This window comes from Carassius gibelio, chromosome A12 (assembly GCF_023724105.1).
Source record: "Carassius gibelio isolate Cgi1373 ecotype wild population from Czech Republic chromosome A12, carGib1.2-hapl.c, whole genome shotgun sequence".
In the NCBI taxonomy this organism is placed as follows: domain Eukaryota; kingdom Metazoa; phylum Chordata; class Actinopteri; order Cypriniformes; family Cyprinidae; genus Carassius; species Carassius gibelio.
Genome location: NC_068382.1, coordinates 11387195 through 11410542, shown reverse-complemented (window position 1 = coordinate 11410542; position 23348 = coordinate 11387195). Strand labels below are relative to the sequence as shown.

At 39.0% G+C, this 23348-nt stretch overlaps 1 protein-coding gene across 1 annotated transcript; it reads left to right on the top strand.

Annotated features, from left to right (window-relative positions):
* The first annotated feature begins 608 nt into the window (after positions 1-608).
* Positions 609-19180, top strand: pcgf5b (polycomb group ring finger 5b). The gene is made up of 9 exons (XM_052611113.1): positions 609-777; positions 3738-4015; positions 5519-5615; positions 6128-6183; positions 6265-6324; positions 8108-8253; positions 8753-8851; positions 9279-9368; positions 17416-19180. The coding sequence occupies exons 2-9, from the start codon at positions 3904-3906 to the stop codon at positions 17461-17463; spliced, it is 708 nt and encodes a 235-aa protein (XP_052467073.1). The 5' UTR covers positions 609-777; positions 3738-3903; the 3' UTR covers positions 17464-19180.
* The last annotated feature ends 4168 nt before the right edge of the window (positions 19181-23348 follow it).

Sequence of the window (23348 nt, the reverse complement as noted above, 5' to 3'; positions counted from 1 at the left end):
AATGGGTGGAGAAACGCCTATGAACGGAATGAGATATCTTCACCAAACTCGGTACAATTATTTATCAGCTCAGTGGTAACAATAAAAAAGAAACACAGAGTTTGGCCACTGAAATTTTCATATTTTATTTTTTATCAGTATTAATATTGTGTATTTAAAATCTTAAAACACCTATTTAAAACATTACCTACTTATCCCAAACATGTAGGCTACAGTATGCTGGATAATTATAATTATTTTGGTTTGGTATAGGCTATGTTATGTACAGTAGTTCTAGGTTTTTGTACATAACACCTACATACTGATTAGTCATTCGTGGGAAGATGTTACTATATAAGTTTATTTATCGATATATTTGAAGCTGAGGAGGTTAATGCCAAAATATTATCACTCAGTCATGCCACTCCTTATTAATGCAAACCTGTCGGACATGAACGGCAAGTCACATTTTAACTGTCCTGAATATATTAATAAACAGGGCTGCCACACGTCTTCATTGATAAACTGGTTTTAAACTGTTACTGGACTAGTTGGTAATTGAAGGCTGCGCCCTAGTTTGTGTCCAATCAGAGACAATCTGCCATGGAATGAATAAAACAGCAATGCGTAAACAAGAACTGGAAAGTCCTCCGCCCCCTTCCCCATATCATCTCAAATGAAAGCAGTTCCGTATTCTGAGCCGCTATTACAACCATCACTTTCAACATCCCAAATTCGTTCAAGTCTGTTTATAAAAATCAAAACGCATCATCAACATGGACCCATGATGTGTACAAGGTAAGAGATGGTCGTTACTGTCTGACTGCAGCTGTGTGTAGTTTTTACGCTCTCCCTTCATCGTAAAGTTTCGAGTGGGATGGGAATGCGGTCTCGTGTCATATCAAGTTCGTCAGCATGTCTGTGTCTCTGTAGCATACTAGATGTCAGGGTATAGCTGATTATTTAGTGCGCAGGGGTGAGCGATAAAACACTCGCCTCTCGTTTACGGAAAGTGACACTTGTACAAATGGCAGCAAGTTAAAACGAGTGATCGCTCGTTATTTGTTATCGAGGTAAACGCTGCGCAGGGTTTTACAGGAAGATGACGCATAGAATGACACAGACGATGGCCGAATAGTTTTGACAAAAAACAACAACAATTATATCGTCTTGATGTCACGATAAGCGAAGTAGCTAATGAGAACCAAGACATTTGTTTTATAGATTTTATATGACAAACCCGCATTGGCTCTGTTTGTCAACACTTACGTCTGATCGCAACATAAGGTTATAAAAACTAATAGAAAATACGACAAATTGCTATGTTAACAGGCCCGAATTCTGTGTAGGCTGATGCCTACCAAATATTACGAGTCCCACACTTTATGAATGATTTTTTGTAAGGACAAAAGTGATTATGCATTTACTGAATGAGTTATAAATGTCATTTCGAAGCGCCTCTGCACTTTAACCCAGTGGTTTCGTTTTGAAGATCGTGGGCGGGGCTTAACGCGCATGTGTCATGATGCACCTGTAGACCGCTCAATCAAACGTAATTTCAAGTTTCTTAAACATTAAAGATGAACTCGATAAATTTGGCTTATAGTAATATTCACTTTCAGCAAGTGTTTTAAACAAAACAAACAAAAACATCTAAGAAAAACAGCCAGACAATATGACAACAAACACAACATATTACTTTATTGAATGCAATGGAAGTGCAGGAATTCCCAGCCCCGGCTCTCGAGATCCACTTACATGCAGAGTTTAGCTCCAGCCTTGATCAAACTCGCCTGCCTGTATCTCTACTAATGTCGAAGGTAGACCTTGATTAACTTGTTCAAGTGTGTCTGATCAGGGTTGGAGGACTCTACAAGGAAAGTGGATGTCTACAGCCAGAGTTGAGAACCCCTGGCCCAGAGTCAGGATCAGTATATGTACGATCTACCAAGCTAAACACAATGAGCATGAAGTCCAAACAAATAGTTTATACCGCAGATCAAGGAAAACATGTAGCCACCTTCCATGTACTAGCACAAATCACCAAAACTATAGGAAAATATAAGACTGAATTCTGTAATGACCATTATATGAATCTGTCATGAGTAGTAGTAGTAGCAGTAGAAAAATACACAGAAAAATACTGAAAAACAGGCCTAAAAAGAAAACAGCTTCCCTATGCTTTTATAAACATACTTAAGTAGGCCAGTAGGTGTCAATATAAAATCCAAAACCACTTTTTCTTTTGGCATGAATAAGAATGAGCATAAACAACAGCTAGTACAGTGTATTTTGTATTTTGGTGCACAAGCAAACCTGCACAAAAAATATCTTGGGATCAAATCCTTAATTCTGAAGGGCCTTTTGAAGCGGCCAGTTTTGAGTCCTTCAAATTAGAATAACCCTTCAATATGGTGGCCATGATTGTTCTCATCCAGAGCGCCCTTGACTATGGCTGAAGGTCACATGACTATGATAATGACAACATGGTGAATAATCATACTATATAGAACAGTGGCTCTCCATTCTGGTCCTGGTGACCCACTACTCTGCACTTTTTGCTTGTCTGTCTAACATACCTGATTCAGATCATCAGCTCATTAGAGAAAAAAAAAATCCATTAACTGGATTGAGTATGTGCAAATTCCAATTGGAAGCAATTGTTCCTATGCCCTACTTACTCTGGAGGGAGCCTACTTTGGAGGGAGCAGGGTACTTGTGTGTCCTACTGGAGCCATTTTGAATGCTCTTTACAAAAGGAGCGCTGAAAGACAATGTAATTTCCTCATTATCTTTACCTGGAATGTTGTCTTATTGTTGCTGTTAATATGTCACAAATAAATACATTTTATAACTATTTTTAAACACATTTCTTACTTATAAAACTTATTTAAACTTAATGTGAAATGCATGACAAAAATGTGTGTAATATTACAACAAAACAACTTGAATTATTCTTTTTATACATTACCTCGAACTCTCCCACCATATCTAGCTTTAAAATTGATTTATTGCCACCTTGGGTCATATCACAATAAATTATAAAATAACTTTCTTCAGTGTGACCATCAGACTAGTGAAAGGGCTTTTCATGGAGGGTTGAGGTGTTCACTTTCATTTGTAGGACTCCTTCAAATGGTGTCCCTTTCCAGAAGTGCCCTTCAAGTGTGTAAAAGTGTTTGGAATAGACCTTGTGTCAGCCAGGACTGGAATTGAGAACCACTGATTTTTAACGGTGACTAAATAAGAAATTCAAAAGAAGTCCCTACTCAGAGAGTATGATTTCAGACACAGCCTTACTGAATGCACCTTTAACAAACAAAGATTATTGGCTAATGTTACACGCAAAGATATAATGTTCACAAAGCAATAAAAGTAAAAAAAAAAATAATAATTATAAAGCATCCAGTGATTTCAAAATTCTGCTATAGTTAAAGAATAATTGTTATACTGTCAAATGATTGCGATTAATCGCATCCAATTGTATATATAAATATACACACATGCATGTATATATTTAAGATTTTTTTTGTTTATATATATATATATATATATATATATATATATATATATATATATGCATAAAAATATATATGAATATAAATATTAAATATATATGTATTTTTTTGTTTTTACATATACATAATAAATATACAAATTGCACACACATTTATCATGTAAACAAAAACTTTTATTTTGGATGATATTAATCACAATTAATCATTTGACAATACTAATTGTTATATCCACATCCACAGGTCTGTCTTAGAGACATGTTCAATTGCCCATGATGTCATGAAGGAAGAGAAGGCCAGGGGCCCTTCAGCAGCATACTGCAGTTGAGCCACAGAGTGGTTGAAACTGCATTCCACTTTATCCTTTCACCATCTGTTTTTCCTTCATCCCTCCTTTGGTAACTTGACAATGACATCACATAGGAAACACCTGGTGAGGGACTTCAACCATTTCATCACCTGTTATATCTGTAAAGGGTACTTGATCAAGCCCACCACCGTGACAGAGTGCCTGCACACCTGTAAGTATCTACAGTGTCTATGAACATTTTGTGAAAACTTTTAGGATGATTTAGGAGTGGTTTTCGTGGGCTCTGACCAAAAAATGATCTGTTTTGATAGCGTCATGGACAGCAATGAAAAAATAAATAAAATGTAATTATCAATTTAGAGTTAGGGTAGCAGAATAAAGAAATAACTTTCCTTATCTGTAATTGTTAAATGTTTAATGTTTTATGAATCAATGTGTCCAATCAACTTGTATTTTATTTGTATTTTTATTGTATTTTAGTGCATACCTACCTGTCACTTGACTGTTTCACTGATACAAGATTAAGACCAGTGTTTGTTGCATGTATTTTAGCTGATAAATCCCACTTCTGCTGTTGTTAATGAATGTAATTTCATAATGCTTAATTAGGCACATATGTATTTCCACAGAGAGTATGTGAACAACAGGATTTAGTGTTAATTATTTGTCATTTTATTGTCAGGTGAATGTGACCTACATTCCTTTTTGCATTATATTGGTACGGCACACCAGATGTAAAAACTCCCTCACCTTTACGACACATGACCAACACATTATCACTGTCTTCTTTAGAGCAGTCACCATGACAACAGATATTATCCTCAACATTAAGCTATTTTCACAAAGATATTTTTTTGATGGAGTTAGTTTGCAATTTATGTAACCAGCAGCTGATTATTCCACACAGTGATGACCTGATTGTGTCTTGTATTATTGTCAGTGTGTATGTATGTGTATGTGTATGTGTATGTAATATTTTTGAGCAGTGGCTTTCCCCCCACTCACTAAATCAGTAAATCAGTTTGATATAATTTGTGTGTGTTGACAGCTTTGTATGTGTATTCACAGAGCAATAGGGTAAGGATTGTTGCAATGGTTTTGCTGGTGGAAAATAATAGGTGTTTTACCAAAACTTTTATCTAAACGCCAGTTTGTAAAACTTGGTTTTAATTAGGGATGCACGATATATATCGGCCGATGATCAGTGCACATCTGGTCAGTAAAGCCAGTTTATTATCAGCTTGGATTTACGAAGCTTGTCAGTTAACAACGGCTCTGTGTAGTATAAGCTGCTCTGTGTGAAATCACACACCAGATAGTTTTAACGCTGATTGGATAACCGGATTTACTTACAAGATATGCATTAATCATCGGCCGATATATATCATGCACCCCTAATTTTAATTGTAGCCTGTGGTCATTCTGGCAGATGTAGGGAATATCATCTGTGAAATGAAAACATTTTTTTTTTTTTTACATTTTAACAGAAAGAAACCGTACAAATGTTACAGTAAAATGTAACTGATAATCAGGAAGTTCCCTTGCTATGCACAGTGCAAATGTGTAAAAATATAAGATATTTCAAATACTGTAAAACAATGAGAAAAGTTTTCTACTGTTTTTTACAGTGAAGTTCTGGTAGCCACAGCTGTTTCACAGATTTTTACTGTTATTTAAGTATAATTTCTTCTTCTTTTTTTTCTTTTTTTGATAGTTTGTAAAAGCTGCATCGTCCAGCATTTTGAGGACAGCAATGATTGCCCAAGATGTGGTATCCAGGTTCATGAAACAAATCCCTTGGAGATGTTAAGGTAAACCACAGTTATCCATAATATCCCACTACTAAGTTAAATACTCTACAGCAAACCTGCATGAAGTGGTCTGCGATCAGATTTAGTGTAGCATTGTAGAGCACAAAATATACAGGAAGCCATGATAAGGATTAATGAGATTAATCTATTTGATTTTAAATAAATTTGGATCACAGTCTAATAGTTTTTCCATAATAGATCTGAGAGATTTTTTGTTGTCCACAGTTGACTTGTTTTTGCCTCACTGAGTGGCAGTGAATTTGATCCTGGTTGGGAGGCATTCCAAGCAGCAGCTGGACTGTTTTCTGGAGCCATAGTGTCAGCTGTGAGACAGGATTGCCTCTCCACACCAGTGATGCATCTCCATCCCGACACCAGATAGAATGATAACATGATTATAAGAGCTTAGAGCAGAATTAGCCTGAACCTGCTAACAGATGTGACAGCGACATTAGAATGGCTGTCATCTTGTTCTGGTTCCTCACATTTCTTTGTATTTGTTTTCTCCAAAGGCTGGACAACACTCTAGAAGAAGTCATTTTCAAACTTGTGCCTGGTCTTAGAGAAAGTATGTATTTTGCCATTTGAAGTAACTCTTGCGTCATATACAAATTAACTGGCATTTAATTCACTTTTTTTTTTCTTCCAGAGGAACAACAGCAAGAGGTTGAATTCTGGAGAAGAAACAAATCGAAAGAAAGTCTAGATGGTAAATGACTCAAACAATGAAATGATCTACAACTGCACTCACCTGATAACAATGTTAACAAGTTCACCATTTTAAAGGAATAGTTTGCCTGAAAATGAAATGCACTCACTCTGTTATCGTTTCAAACCTGAATGAAAAATGAGAGAATTTTAACAGAATGTTGACTGTTTTCCATAAGAAAGTGATTGATACCATGAAAATGACAAGCTCTGAAAATTACAAAAGGCAAGAAAGAGAGCACACAAGTTATATGAACACTAGTGTTATGATACGTTTATGCTCCCTGTTTTTCTTTTTGGTGCTTGACAGCTCCTGGTCACTATTAATTTTCTTTTTATGGAAAAAAGCATCAGGGAAATTTGACATAACATCTTCTTTTGTGGTTTACAGAAGAGAGAAAGTGATTTGGGTTTGGAATAGCATAAGGGTCAGTAAATAATGACAGAAGTTTCATTTTTTCCTGAACTATCCTTTTAATCCAACACATTAGGCTTTCTTGGCTGTGACTCCTATTGGCCAGTTTACTTTGCTGTATCAGCATTTAATTTCCTTTCATCAGACTCTTGGTATCACTTTTGTTACTTATCAAGTAATGTATTCATAGCTTATATGAATCTACCACACTCTGTTTCAGTGACCTTGACTTAGAGGTGGTGGGTAGTAAGATGTGTGTCATCAGTATAGATGTATCTGCGTCACTCTGTTCCCTTGACTCCAGAGAGAACTAATAAAGCCACTCCATACAACTATTTTGTACAGTTACAACTGTAAAGATAAGAGCTGAAATTTTTAAACTGAAAGACTTGAGCTTGACTCATATGACCAAATTTAGATACTGTATTTGGTGTTTTAAGACAAACACCATTTTTTTACTATAAAAAATGGAAATAATTGTGCTTTATCAATAATTGTAACATACAGACAACTATTGAGTCAAATAATTGATGATGAAGACACACAAGAAATGCTGTTCATTTGTTTTTCTATTTCATATCAGCAGTAAAATTACATGGCCCTATTTGTTTTGGCCAGCTGGGAGATGTACTACTGGATGCCCCTTAGTTAAAATATGTTTTGTGTGATTTGTTGGAATCTATAAGTTTTTTGTTTGTGTACAACAATCTTCAGAATCTACAGCTCTTGTGCACAATGTATGAACCAAAATGAATGGCTTTCATAATACTTGGAGTCTCCAAGGCAACTTGAAAGTGTTTGCAGCTGAAAGCAGTTCTTAATGATGAGATAATTACCACATTTGTGATTTTCCCAAGAGCATGTTTTTGAATATTATCTATTTCATACAAAAGAAAGCCTGAGAAAAGATGCAGATGCTATTTTTCATTAGCATATCTATTAGTCTGAAATGTTCAGCTTGTCAGAGGAGCACATAATGTGGTACATATTTCTTTCTTTCTTTCTTTCTTTCTTTCTTTCTTTCTTTCTAAAAATAAATAAAAGTCAAGTCACATTTATTCATATAGTGCTTTATATAATACAGATTGTGTCAAAGCAGTTTCACTTTAGTAACACATTAAACAACAAATTAACACTTAATGTTGAAAAATTTATCAGTTATGTTATAAATTGAATTTCAGCTGTTAAGCAGCTCTTCAGGAGACAATAGTGTCATTTTTCAGTTTGTAGTAATGTTTATTCAATTTAGTTCAATAAATTCTAAAATTTCTAAAATTTAAGAAATCTGTGTGAAAGGCAGACCAAACAGCATTTCAGGCCTTTTGATGAAGTCCTTTAACATGAGCACCTCTGTTTTATCTTTTTCCAGAGGATGGCCCTTTACGTAAGAAGGCCCGAGTGGATGAAGAGGATGATGTTAAAGGTGATGGAGACTACCACAGGAGTGACCCGCAGATAGCCATCTGTCTAGACTGCCTGCGTAACAATGGGCAGATGGGGGAGAACATTGTTAAGGTTAGCCAACTTTAATGATCTCTTCTCCTCTTATCATACTAACATACTTCATGTGTGCCACTCCATGTCTTCTGCTTCTTTTATCTTCTTTCTGTGTTGGTCTTGCCACCTCATCCCTTCTAAAGGAAAGGTGATCCAGGATCAGATTTTCCACTCATGATCCTTGTGATTGACATTTTAAGATTAAAGTTGAAACAGATCCTTATTCTTTTTCTAAAGCCTGGTATCAATAGATGTCGGTCCAAAGCTCAATCTTTTCCATCCATTCCCACATTGCCATTATCTCCTTGTTTGCTAATAATTCTAGTAATACTATGAAATATTATTACAGTAAAAACTGTTTTGATGTATTATAAAGTGTCATTTATTTTTGTGATGGCAAAGCTGAGTTTTCATCAACAATTACTTTAGTCTTCAGTGTCACATTATCATTCAGAAATCATTCTAATATTTTGATGGGGTCGCATTTTGGAATTTGTCATTTTGCCTTGTTTTCCAGGGCTTAATGAAAAAATTTATTCGCTGCTCAACAAGAGTGACTGTTGGAACAATCAAGAAGTTTTTAAGTCTGAAGTTAAAGCTTCCCAGTTCTTATGAGGTAAGACCTGAATATCTTTAGTCTACGTAGTTGACCATTTTTCTTGGAAGCAAAAAAAGGTGCCATGATTTGGTGGATATTACATATTGCCTATCCATTTTGTTTATATTTCACATGTCTTTCATTATGCATTTTGCAGAAACGTTTATGCAAAGCTTACAGTGCAAATACTTATTTCTATTAGTACGCGTGTTCCCTAGTAATCAAACCCAAGACCTTTGCATACAGGAACAGTTCAAATGAAATATGCTCTTCTGGGACTCAAACGTGTCTTTACTTCATTACATGTGTTTTAGCAATTAGTATCTATATTCTCAAGTTGATCATGTTTCTGCTGTTTATCTTTTGTTTGTTTGCTTCTTTGCTTGGCTGTTTTGGTCCACCATACAACGGAATTGCTTTTCACAGTCACTAACTTTTTCTGCAGCTAGATGTTCTATGCAATGGTGAGATCATGGGTAAAGACCACACCATGGAATTCATCTACATGACCCGCTGGAGGCTTCGGGGAGAAAATGTAAGCCATTAGAATGCCAGTATCTCCTCCTCTCCTCTCTTCTCATGTGTGAAATGTAAATCCTCTCATCTTTTTCACTGGAATGAGCAATGCAGTAGACCCTGTTACTCAAAGCAGGTTCTAAGTTGTGTGTCTTAGTTTTTTATCGTATTTACAATTTAAAGCAATGAGGTCCCACACTGCCCTTCTCAGTTTGGCATGCAGTTTATTCTATCATTATGATTGTTACATTCACACGAGGCTGTCATGGAGTATGGAATCACTGTAGTGGTGAAGAGCGTTACAGAAACCCCACTGGGGGTCTGTACTCTGTCCTCATACCTAAAGATTTCACCATGTTTTTTTTTTAAACCACATAATATCTTCAATAGTTTTAAAATTTCCATTGCCCCAAAGATTACATTTAATAATAAACATTTTCATTTTAAACAAAACAATAATATAATATAATATAATATATAATAATAATAATAATAATAATAATTATTATTATTATTATTATTATTATTATTATTATTGTTATTATCATAGCTGCTGTTTATATTTCCAAATACCTGCAGTACTCCAATTTGAAACACAAAAAAGTGCTTACACCTGCTCAGAACCTGACATGGCACTAAGAACTTTTCCACACAAAGACTGTGTTTATAAATATGAACGTTCCCGTGGCTTTAAGTGTACACACACTCTGAGATCAAATTTGTGCGTACACATGCTTTAGAAATTAGGTTACTGTAAAAGCCTGAACTACCTTGAAAGAGCTGACTTCTCCTTCTCGTAACGTCTTTTAACTTATGTAGAAATTTTTGACATTTTAGAGATTTTGATTCAGGCACATGATTTGCAATGATTTGTAGGATGAGTAGTTAATTTCTTTGTAAAAAAGGTTAAATACAGTTTGCCCTCCAGGAACTTGAGCTGCGTCGAAACACTAAGAGCGTGGTCACGCTGAAGGCATTCCCATAATCACGTGTGTAATCAGACTAATGGATGGGCAAGAGGTCACAGGCAGGTGACGTAGAGACCAGGAAGCATAAAAAAACTGCATGTGCGGTGAAACCAGCATCAGCTTTCTGTTATTTAGCAAGTGCTCTGTTTGTGTGTCACTCATAATACTGTTATCAGTCTTATTTATTGTTGTTTTTCATTCTGAAAATAAGCTCCAGTATGTCTAAAGCTTCTTCAAATCATGAGGCATTTGAGTGAGAGAAGGCAGCGTTATAGGCTGTGTGTTCCTCCCTGCCCGCATTACATTTCGGGTGGGGATACACACAGTCTGTGCATTGTCTGCTTGAGAGCAGAGCATACATAGTCAGCTTTGCATTGCGAGCTGCTTCTCCTGCATCTCCTGGAATGCTCTCTTAATGGAGGGAGCCTTCACCTGCGTTCCCTGCTGTGCTGGTCCTGCTTCCGCCAAAGGTGGAATGGCGGCTTTACTCGTGGGGTTCACATCTGGATCTGGTGGAGGGAAGGGAGACGGATATATCCCTATCTTCTTCCTCACCTGCCAGATCCAGCGCCCCTCTCTGGGATCAGAAGCCAGCACTACGGTTACTTCCCCCCGAGGAGCGGGCTCGACGCTCCGCATTTCTTCCTCCGGGGAGGTTGACGTGGAGGGCATCACACTAGTATGATTGGCTGTTGGAGGTGGTTACTGGTGCTTTGGCCAAGTTAAACATTGAGTGGCCCACCGAGAAGCAGGCTGAACTGCAGAATTGCAAATCAGATGAGCGCTTTCTGCAGACTAGTCGACCACCTCCACACCAGAGCCTGCCTTTTACCCCTGACTTCCACATTGAGGTGTCGAGGTCGTGGATGAGACCATTTAGGGGAGTCGTGGCCTAATGGTTAGAGGGTTGGACTCCCAATAGAAGGGTTGTGAGTTCTAGTCTCGGGCCGGCAGGAATTGTGGGTGGGGGTAGTGCATGAACAGCTCTCTCTCCACCTTCAATACCATGACTTAGGTGCCCTTGAGCAAGGCATCGAACCCCCAACTGCTCCCCGGGCGCCGCAGCATAAATGGCTGCCCACTGCTCCGGGTGTGTGCTCACAGTGTGTGTGTTCACTGTGTGCATTTCGGATGGGTTAAATGCAGAGCACAAATTCTGAGTATGGGTCACCATACTTGGCTGAATGTCACTTCACTCACTCACTCACTCACTTCACTCACTCAATCATTCTTGGTCCACCTCTTCATCCCCGCTTCTGATTATTATGGCAATGTGGTGAGGTTGAGTGGCCGCAGTTACGAGTGATGCCCCAGGTTGATCAAACACACTCTGGTGGGCAAGGGGTACTCTGTAGGTCAGGCTGGTGTGTGTCTGCACACAATGGTCGTGTTACAGGTGTAACAAGCTGACCTGCTTAAAGAGCTGCATGAGGGTGCATGACCCTGCACTTTTACAAAGTATGTTGATGCTGCTATGGCTATATACTAAATTATATAGACCATAGGTTTGCCATTGAGATGTCATTCTCGTTCATGTGAAAGAGCTAATGTTTAGATTAAACGCCTAGAAAAATGTGACATTACAGAGGACCACTTATTTGGGCGTAGTGTGGTATTTGACCACGATACAGACACGTCTGTCCCGTGTTTAGATCAAGTCGATCCCCACTGCAGTAATTAGAGTGAGAAAAGGCCAGTCACTCACTGTCAAGCAGTTTCAGAGACTGCTGTGTCTGATGGCAGCTGCGTCCAATGTGATACCATTTGGCCTGCTGTAGATGAGACCCCTACAGTGGTGGCTCAAGACCAAAGGGTTCTCCCAGAGGGGAAACATGCTCTGCAGGCTCAAAGTCATGCAGTGATGCCTACATGCCTTAGACATGTGGAGGAAACATTGGTTATTTTCTCAGGGCCTGGTATTCGGAGCTCCTTGTCACCACATAATGCTAGCGATGCATGCATCCCTCACTGGTTGTGGAGTGGTCATGATTGGCTGCTCGGCCCGTGGTCTGTGGAGTGGTCACCATTTCACATGGCACATCAACTGCCTGGAGATGCTGGCTGTGTTTATAGCATTATGTCCCCATGGGACCTGGCTGTGGTGTTAGAAGCTCTCTGTAGGCCTCCCATCGAACCTATTGAGGAGATTTCTGACCGCCATCTCACTATAAAGACTACCCTCCTTCTGGTGATTTCTTCTCTTAAGAGAGTTGGGGATCAAATTTCTGGTTTGCTATGGTCCCCCTAAGAGACGTCTTCCTGCTACTAAGCAGACCCATAGTTGGTGGATAGTGGATGCCATTCACATTGCTCTAAGTCCTCTAATCCTCTGGCCGGGGGTAAAGGCTTACTCAACAAGAAGTGTGGAGGCCTCCAAGGTCTTTCTGGCAGGTATTTCTATGCAGGACATCTGCAACGCTGTGGGTTGGTCCATGACCCTTATGTTCATCAGGTTCTATGGCCTAGATATGCAAGCCACTCCTGGCTCTTCTGTTCTCTCATCCTAGTTGTGCTCTTCCACACTAGGCAGGGATTTGTAAGTCTGGCAGCTTGGAAATACTCATTCCCATAGCATTTTGACACAGCTCAAGTTCCTGAAGAGGAATGTCTCCAGGTTACCCATGGAATGGAAATTATTTTATTTGAAACAGGGACAATGCACAAATAAACATTAAACTTGTTAAACAAGAGAATATGTCTTGGGCCAGGTTATAACAACAATTGCTAATTTCCACCTGTAGTCCCTGGGCAGGTATGACAAATTAAAAAAATAACAATTTTAAATTTCACAGAATTATGGATAAAATTATGTCCATTGAGATTACAGACAAACATGTTTGTAAATAACAGAACACACTTAAACACAACCCCTCCCCCACAAACACACACACACACACAGGTATACTATCTCAAAGATGAGTGCAAACTTGCTTACTTAGCAACCAACTCTTTGTCCGTCATGAGAAAGTGTGAGAATCTGTGCACAATATATGTCCCGTGGGAAGAGTATTCCACTGCCTCATGGCCACACATGAGAAGGAGGAGCTCCTAAATTGTGTTTTACATTGTGGGATGCTACACTCCCCCCTTGTGACACTTCTAGTTGTTCGCACTGTTTTTTCGGAGCAGAGTGTCACAAACTTTTTCAGAGGGGGAGCAGTAGCACTATATATGATTTTATGTAGCAAAGTCAAGTTTGAGTGTTTTATTAGATTATCAAAGCTAAGTATATCATATTTGATGAGTATTTGACAGTGATGATAATAACGTGTTTTTTTATCATGGATCTTGAGACAGTTTTTATACAAAGATTCTAAAGGTTGTATGACTGTTTTACATGCCTGAGACCAGGATGTAATGCAGTACAAAAAGTGGGGGTTGATCATTGAATTTAAATAAGTACTGGATGCTTCAGTGGTGAGGGAGTTTCTTATATATCTAAAATTTACTAAATTAAATTGCAATTTGTTACACAAGTTCTTAACATGACCTTTAAAACTAAGTGTGGAATCTAGAGTTACCCCCAAATATTTAAATTTATCTACATGTTTTATAAGTTGGCCGTTTACTAAAATTTCCGGATAAGTTTTAAGTATGAACCGGTTTGTAAAAAACATAGTTACAGTTTTTTCCACATTTAATGTAAGACATGAGTCATGTAACCAGTGGCTAACCTTGCTCATGACACTTGATAATTTTTTGGCTACGTCTGTTGCACTTCTCCCATGGGTATATAATACTGTATCATCAGCGTACATAACAATATTTATGCCCTTGCAGACTGAAGGCAGGTCATTAATATATAAGCAAAACAACAGTGACCCTAGAATTGACCCCTGTGGTACTCCCATAGTAGAGACAAGAGACGTAGACAATTTGCCATTTATTTGCACACATTGCTTTCGATTTATCAAGTATGATTGACGATGACGTTAGTGGAAATGTCGTATTTGGCCAATTTGTGTATCAGTACCTCATGGTTAACTGTATCAAAGGCTTTGAGTAAATCTAAGAAGACAGCTCCCACCACTCCTCCTTGATCTAAGCTAGTTTTAATCTCCTCAAGGAAGTAGCAACATGCAGTTTCAGTGGAAAGTTTTTTTCTGAAACCAAACTGCATAGGATGGAAAAAGGACTTAGAGTCTAGATGTGCTTTAAGTTGTTCTGCCACAACCTTTTCGATTACCTTTGATGCAGCTGGGAGAATACTGATGGGTCGATAATTAGAGACCACTTGAGTATCCCCAGATTTATGAACAGGGGTGACAATGGCAGGCTTAAATACACTGGGAAAAATATTTTCGTTAAATGACTTATTTATAATCATCACTAGAGGTATCATAATAGATGTCTTGTGTTGTTTTAGAAAAGCTGTATCACAACCATATATATTTTTAGCTTTACTATTAGATAGAAGTGAGATTACATTTTCAACTTTCTCTGTGTTGATTAGGGAAAACTTAAAAGCAGAATCATTACAGGTTAAAGCTTGTGTGAGTTGAATTTTTGGTGAACTTAGACTCATTTCTCGTACCGAATTTATAAAATAATCATTAAAACATTCCGCAATAATCTTATCATCATCCTGGATAGAGCCATCCACCATGAGTTTTAAATGTTTATTTGCTGATTTTTCCCTTCCAAGTAATTTGTCAATGCTCTTCCATAACTTTTTAGAGTTTCCTTTTGCTTCACTAATAACATTGAGGAAAAAATTTGCTCTAGCCTTTCTAAGTTGTTGTGTGATTTTATTCCGTAAACTTTTAAAAATTAGATGATCAGTATTTAATTTTGATTTTAAAAACTTTTTCAGAGAAGCATCCCGTTTTTTCATTAACTCCCAGAGATTTATGTTAAACCAGGGTAGATTATATTTTTTATTTGTTTTCTTGCCCCTTTTCCTGGTGTACTTTAATATAATGCCTTTAATGGTCGACATTAAATCAGCACAGGCTGGCTCACAGGGCAAACTACCAATGGTGTCATGCCAGTTTATTTGCTTTATTTCATTTTCAATGAGGGCCATGTCCTTTTGAAGCAATAAAAGGCATGGATTTCCCATTCATTGAGTTCTGATTTTTAAAACGTGTTTTTGATAATTTTCTAGAGACCAGAGTAAGATTATGATCTGATAACCCAGTGATGAGGTTATAAATCTTTCTAATTCTGTCTGGTTTATTTGTGAAAATTAAGTCTAAAAGCGTTTGGGAAGATTTTGTTATTCTTGTGGGCTTATGTATCATCTGTGTCATCTGAAAAGTTTCGGCAATATCTTTAAGCTTTTTCCTACGTGTTTTATCTTTCCAGTTTAAGTTAAAATCACCCAAAAGAATAACTTCCATCTTCCCATATTGTTTAAGTATAACATTTAGGCAATCATAAAATTCATTTGTGGCAGTTGGAGGACGGTAGACTGCAAAGACAGCAAAATACATTTCGGGGGATAGCGTAAGTTTTACCCCCACGCATTCCAAATTGTTTTCCGGAAAGACTATTTGCTGACATTGAATGCTGTCTTTCACATAGATCAAGACTCCGCCCCCTTTCCCGTTCCTTCTGTCCCGTCTATAAACATTATACCCTGGAATATTAAAAACAGATAAAGGGGTTGTTGGGGTTAACCAAGTCTCTGTAAGGCATAAGTAATCGATGTTTGAGTCCGTCAGTAGATGTTCAAGTTGTTCGGTTTTTGAGATAATACTACGTACATTCAGATGTCCACCAAAAATGACTTTTGGCTTCGTTTTTGCGCCCCACAACACACTCGCATGATTTACAGTCTGGAACAATTTCATCTGCTGCTGTTTAAGGTACGATGTAGTTTGTGTGGTGAGTGTTGGAGATCTGTCCAGGAACGATGTTATCGTCATTTGGCCAACATTGCTAAAAGGCTTGATGTAGTTTATTGGAGGATTACCTCGAATTCCCATGCCAGTAGAAGCAGCACACTTCGCCGATCTAGAGATGTCAGGATCAGCTGATTGGCAAATGTCCAAAGACCTCGGTCTGGGATTTGTGTGGACATCCCCGCACAAAAGGAGAAATGCGCAAAGCACGATGGCTGGGCCTCGCTTTGTTGACACAAATGTTGTAGAGTGTCCATGCAGCTCACTTTGCACACGCCTCGCTCGACCATCATCCAGAACACTTGAGTATAGGATATACTGGCTCCATGAATCCACCGGCAGGCCGACAGCGAGTTTTCCAGGCGAGTCCATAAGCGCACGTTCAGAGGTAGAACACCAGCTCCACCGCATTTGTGTGCTCATCAAAAAAAGCAGGTGCAACAGCAAGGTAACATGGCGTAAGGATGTATTGATTTTAACAAAGTTTTTATATCGCAGAAGAGCCCAAGTTTCATGTCGTATTTTATGGTAACCTGGCGGTCTCCCAGTATGGTTTAGGGGAGGTAAGACAGTACCTGCCACTCTGCCGCTACCTGCCGCCATGTTTTTCAAGTGCAGCTTCAAATGTACGGAAGTAGCTGAAGGCTTTTCGTAACCATGGTTCCCAGAGGGAACGAGACACTGTTTCTCGGTGCCATACTTTCGGCATCCCTGCGAGCGCGTGCTTCATTCCTCAAAGCTGACACCGTTTTCACCACACGTGTTTTTATAGCTTCCTCGTCTCTACGTCAGCCGCCTGTGACGTCTTGCTCATCCATTGGTCTGATTACACACATGATTCAGTGCGTGGTCATGCTGATTGCATTTCCATAGTGTTGCAACACAGAGTCTCATTCTCTTGGGGAACCATGGCTACATGCATAACCGGGAGACGCTTTCTATGATTTCTGAATAGTACTTTCCAAAAAAAAATTTGGAAATGCTTAGTTTCTGAAAAACTGGATGATAATTGTTGTTTTTAATGACATATTAAGTAAAACATAAAAAAAATAAAAACACTAAAAGACCTAATGACCTTAATCTATAGAAAAGCACATTAACAGCCTGCAAAAACTGCAAAATCTGTAGATACAAACTGCAAAAACTGCAAAATCTGTAGATACAAACCATGTCATTTACGTATTTAAAACTTGCATGCTGTACTGGAAAATTTACATTTTACACTAATCTACAACATGTCTGTTTTTTCCAGGGCTACCCAATGGTACTTGAATATCGACCACGCATTGACTTTGGCTAGGTTGAAATATCCTGCACTAATTTCAGCCGATCAACAGACAGTGAACTGAATGGGCTTGTCCATTTCTAAAGAAATACTCTATCCATCTCTTCTTTTTGATTACTTTAGCTCTCTTTATTGGGAACAGTTAGTGCACTGAAGCTTGTGACACTTACCATGTGCCACAGGAATTTGTGATTTATTTATCTTCCCATGTTGTGGTTTATTTACCAAAGTGACAAGAGCCTTCAGCAATTTGCATATGATGGTATCTCCCTTTGAAAAATAAAAAATAAAAATGTCACATGATATAAAAATCTCAGTGCCTTTTCCCATACATCATTTTTTGAAGAGCTTCTGTGGATGGCTGTTTTATAAAGATTTATAAAGAGGTGTTTTCAAAGATTTTTTCCTTTTGTGTTTCACAGAAGGAACAAGGTCCATACAGGTTTTGAAAAACATGAGGATGAGTAAATGATGACAGAATGTTTGTATATAGTGATTTAATATTCTAAGTATCCTGATGTTTAAAGCTTTGGGCTTGTTCAGAGCCTGCAACATCCCTTAAGGGTTTTAAGTTGGTCTGTTTTTGATTTTGCCCACTTAAGGGATTTTATTTATTATAGGCCATACCTCTGTGCTCACACAAATGCCTTTTCTTTTGATGGTTTTGGTGATGTCTTTGCACATGTGCCTCATTTTTTAAAAATAAAGGTGAAGTTAACTTGGCTAAACACACTGAGTAGAGGTTTTACAGTGTCATCACTTCCCTGGCATCCTAATTGAGAAAATAATTGAGCTTTATGATCATCGTGTCATTATTTTGGTTTATGGTTGACAGGCAATGATTTAAAAACTTTCTCACAATTTGTAATTCTCTAGCTTTCCCCCCAAAAAATTATAGTAAATGGGTATAATGTTCATGACTGCTGTATTGAATTGAGTAATGCTTGCCTGTTTTATGTCAGAATACAATTTTATGTTAGTAAATCCTGAATCAAGTAGTCCAAAGAAAGAAATGACAAGTAAAAGAAGGTATTCATAGTTTATTCTTGCAAAATAGAATTAAAGCATTTGCTTGACCACATGCACAGGTTTCTTTAAAGTATGTTAATCTAGTCATATTACACCAAAGACACTCTACATCATCTGACCACATGGGATACATTCTAAAAACAGTTTTTCTTATTATACTTACAACAGAGGCCATGTGGCAAAAATAAGGCTTGAATTTCTGTGCATGGAACAAAACTACCTAATTTCTCAGAGTTTTATATTTTCCCCTCCAGTACTCAGTGACACATTTGTGCATTTCTTTTAACGTCTTCACAAATGTCACTGAAAAATGACTTCTGATAGAAATCTTAAGCAACAATCAAGGTCCTTCAAAAATAGAAAAGATTATTTTGCTATTGTTTTCACATTAAAGAAGTTGACTTTAAAGTATTGTGTTTAATTGGAAGCCGAATAATATGTGTTTAGATAAACCCTTGAATGTTCTTGTGCTACAATGATCAATATGTATTTTTGTAAGGAGCCCTTGTAGATATTTTATCTTTAAAAATGGAAATGTATGTTGTATGTTTGACAAACATCAAATGCTGCTTAGAATAATCTATTCTATTTTCAATGTAAAGTCCATACGGTGATTTCTATAGATTAGAAATGTATATAACATATGACAGTTAATGTATTTGTGTGACTTTGTTCTGAAGAAAAATACACTCATAAATATTGATGTAATTGCGTGTGTCATTTTTTGATTTCATGCTTGTAATTAAAACTGATGACGTAACAATACAGGGTTTATTATATTGCATGTGTTACAGACAGTTCAGTTATTTCTCCCTCCTGAAAATGGTCTCATTGCACTGTGGTGGGTGCGGCAGCACTGCCTCATATTTTCTCTGTGATTTCATCTAAGGTTCATCTGCCAAGGATAGAATTTCTCCACAGCTAAAATCCATTGACTTTTCAAGTGATTCGGCTTTCATTACTTTTGATGAGGAGAAAATGCTTCGAAAAGATAATTTCAAGATGAGACATAAAACCCATTCTCTTACACACACACACATATGTGTATTTAGGGTTTATGGGGATTGTCCATATGCATATTAGTTGTTTATAATGTATGACCTGTTATTTATATCCTCTAACCCTAACCATACCCCTCAAAGAAAACAATTGGAATTTTTTTAATGTTTATTTTTTTAAAGCCAATTGGTTTTGTTTATCTTGTAATACCCATGTAATTACACATATTTTTGTTCTCATAAACCATGTATTCAAGCATGCACTCACATTTTATTTAGAAGGTTTAGAGGGAATGTGTTTGTCCATCACTCTGCATTCTCTGTAATATAAAGGGCATAGAGCATCAGATTCACAAAGGTCCACCAGACAGCGGCTCACACAGCTTTGCTGTCAGAAGGTTAATGCACTGGAAGATGCACCGATCTGCAGAGAGATACTGCCTGGGCTCTGCACTCATGAAAGTAGATTTCTTCCACTTACTCAAACAGGTCGGTCATAACACTTCTGGATTTCTACTCTGTGATATAGCCAGCCAGTCAGTTTTTCCAAAAGCACTCTCTGTTCTGTCTAGGAAAGTGTATGTCTCTTCACCTGTGCCAAATGCATTATCCATCTGCACAACAGAGAATTATTGGAACCTTTCTGTACCTTTCTCTGTAAAAGAGAACAGAGGTTAAATCAGAAATTTGGTGATGGCAAAACGTTAACATTTTGTGTTGATACTGGTTCGCTTGACAAGATATCACTAGACCCATATATATATATATATATATATATATATATATATATATATATATATATATATATACATACATACATACATATATATATATATATATATACACACACGTGTGTGTGGTGAGAGAGAGAGAGAGAGAGAGAGAGAGTGTGTGTGTGTGTTTGTGTGTGTGTGTGTATGTATGTATGTATGTATGTATGTATGTGTATATATATATTATTGAGCAGGCCCCGGCTAGGAAAAGTCATCAATCATGAGTACTTCCACCTGCTCACCCTCCAGACATGGAACCACCCACAGCTGCAGTCAATGATTACCTAATGGAGGTCATCATAAAGATAGGATCTCTGCCTCAGTTTGGAGAGAGTGGCCCAAGGAGAAGGTGCTAAAGCCTCTGGATGGTCTATACAAGCGAAAGAGTAACCGAAGACAACTGGCTGAAGAGCAAAGTGGGTGAATTGTCACATGTTGCTTACTGACCTGCCTTTTCTATGCTCTGTCTCCCATTTTAAGGTGGCCCTGTGTGGAACGGACATAGTGAACACCAACAACGAAGATACCCCAGACTGGGAAGAACTTAAGTTTCCATTTAGATTTCTTTTTGGACCCTCAGTATTTTTGGCTGAATAAACGCCTCTGTTTGGTTAACTCTCCATCTGCCTTTCTTGTGGTTTTGTTTAGTGGCAACTAAAACCTAATTTCACCCTAGGAGCCCACATATGGTGGAGAATGCGGGCATAGAGGTCAGCACTTAAGTGGCCACAAAAGGATACACAGATAAGGACAGAATGGAAGCTGCCATGAATGCCTTGATGATTAGCCATGCCAAACAGAGGGAGGAGATCGGTGCCCTCCGGGAGGCAGTTACCACGATGTGTCAAGTCCTATCCAAAACCAGGGCCACCTTAGACCCAGGGAGGGTCCTTACTAAGCAGACTCCAGATGATGATGTTGAAGCTTATTTGGAGGTATTCGAGAGAACTGCCGTCAGAGAGAAATGGCCTGAAGAAGACTGGGGCACCTTATTGGCACCTTTTTTGACAGGGGAAGCCCAAAGAGCCTGTCAGGATCTACCTGTTAAAGATGCAGCTGATTATGTGAAGTTAAAGCAGGCCATCTTGTCTCACTATGGGCATAGCCTCCCTGCTCGTGCCCAACGTTTTCACGCATGGACTTTTGATCCAACCCAGCCAGTTAGACCTCAAATCGCCACACTGATCCGACTGACAAAAGCCTGGCTCACTACAGGGGAAGGCCCCTCAGTGGTGGAAAGGATTGTGCTGGACCGTTGCATAGTTGAAGAGTACTGCAGACAGTGTGCAACGTGCCAGAAAACCAGCCCCAAGGTAAACTATCGCAACCCATTGGTTCCTTTACCCATTATTGAGACTCCTTTTCACAGAATAGCAATGGACATCATGGGACCACTGCCCAAATCCAGCCGGGGGCATCGATACATTTTGGTAATCCTGGATTATGCTACTCGATATCCAGAGGCCATACCTCTACGAGCAGCAACCGCTAAAGCAGTGGCCAGAGAGACATTCATGCTTTTCAGCCGAGTGGGCATTGTGGAAGAGATTCTAACAGACCAGGGTACCTGCTTCATGTCCAAAGTCATGAAAGAGATGTGTAAACTCCTGAAGGTGAGCCAGATTCGTACCTCTGTGTATCATCCTCAGACAGACGGTTTGGTAGAGAGGTTTAATCAGACCTTAAAGCAAATGTTGAGAAAAGTGATTGAGGTGGATGGGAAAAACTGGGATCAGTTATTGCCTTATGTGCTGTTCTCCATAAGGGAAGTGCCCCAGAGTTCCACTGGATTTCCCCCATTCGAACTCCTCTATGGGCGAAGGCCAAGAGGGATAATGGATATTGCCAAAGAGGTCTGGGAGAATCAACCGTCGCCACATCGCTCTGTAGTGGAACATGTGGAACAGATGCACCAACGGATGACCCAGGTATGGCCAATTGTTCGAGAGCACATGAAACAGGCACAAGAGGCCCAGGCACGAGTCTACAACAGAGGGGCTCAGCTGAGAGAGTTTCAACCAGGAGAAAAGGTGATGGTGTTGGTTCCTACACAGGAATGCAAGTTTCTTGCCAAGTGGCATGGGCCGTATGAGGTTGTTGAACGTGTGGGCCCGGTGAACTATAAGATTAGACAGATCGGTCGGCGCCGGGTCCACCAGATTTATCACATAAATTTACTCAAGAAATGGTATGAGCCAGAGCAATGTTTGCTGTCCACACTGTCATCCCAAGTTTGCTCCCAGGAACCTGTGGAAGTGGAAATGGGAGCACACCTGAGCCCAACCCAGAAACAAGACCTTCGGGAGATGGTAAGCCAATATTCAGATGTATTCTCCTTACTACCAGGACGAACTACAGTGGTCTACCATGACAAAGTCACAGAACCTGGGAGGAAAGTGAGACTGAAGCCCTATCGCATCCCAGAAGCTCAGAGGGAGGCTATTCGTGAGGAAGTAAGGAAGATGCTGGCCCTGAACATCATTGAAGAATCCAACAGTGAGTGGTCGAGCCCTATTGTTTTAGTCCCCAAGCCTGATGGCAGTGTAAGATTTTGTAATGATTTTAGAAAATTGAATGAAATCTCCCAATTTGATGCTTATCCAGTGCCCAGAGTGGATGAGCTCATTGAGCGCCTGGGGCCAGCCCGCTTTGTATCCACCCTGGACCTGACTAAGGGGTACTGGCAGGTCCCCTTAACTGACCAGGCCAAGGAAAAAACAGCATTTTCTACTCCTGATGGGTTATTTCAATACCGGGTTCTACCGTTTGGGGTCCACGGGGCACCGCCAACCTTCCAAAGAATGATGGATAAGATCCTTCGGCCCCATCAGGAGTATGCTGCTGCCTACCTTGACGACATTGTGGTTCACAGTGCTGACTGGACTTCCCACCTGAGCAGATTGCGGGCTTTATTGAACGCCCTCCAGGAGGCAGGCCTTACGGCCAACCCAACCAAATGCAAATTAGGATTGGAAGAGGCAGAATATCTTGGGTTCACCATTGGACGTGGTAATGTTCGACCGCAGAGGAAAAAGACCGACACCATCTCCAAGTGGCCAAAACCGGTAACAAAGAAACAGGTAAAAACATTCCTGGGTCT

Excerpts from the sequence above, each read along its gene's own strand:
- pcgf5b (XM_052611113.1), top strand. The coding sequence starts at position 3,904 with ATGACATCACATAGGAAACACCTGGTGAGGGACTTCAACCATTTCATC. Across the intron at positions 4,016-5,518 it reads GACAGAGTGCCTGCACACCT|TTTGTAAAAGCTGCATCGTC; the intron begins GTAAGTATCTAC and ends TTTTTTTGATAG. Across the intron at positions 8,852-9,278 it reads AGCTTCCCAGTTCTTATGAG|CTAGATGTTCTATGCAATGG; the intron begins GTAAGACCTGAA and ends CTTTTTCTGCAG.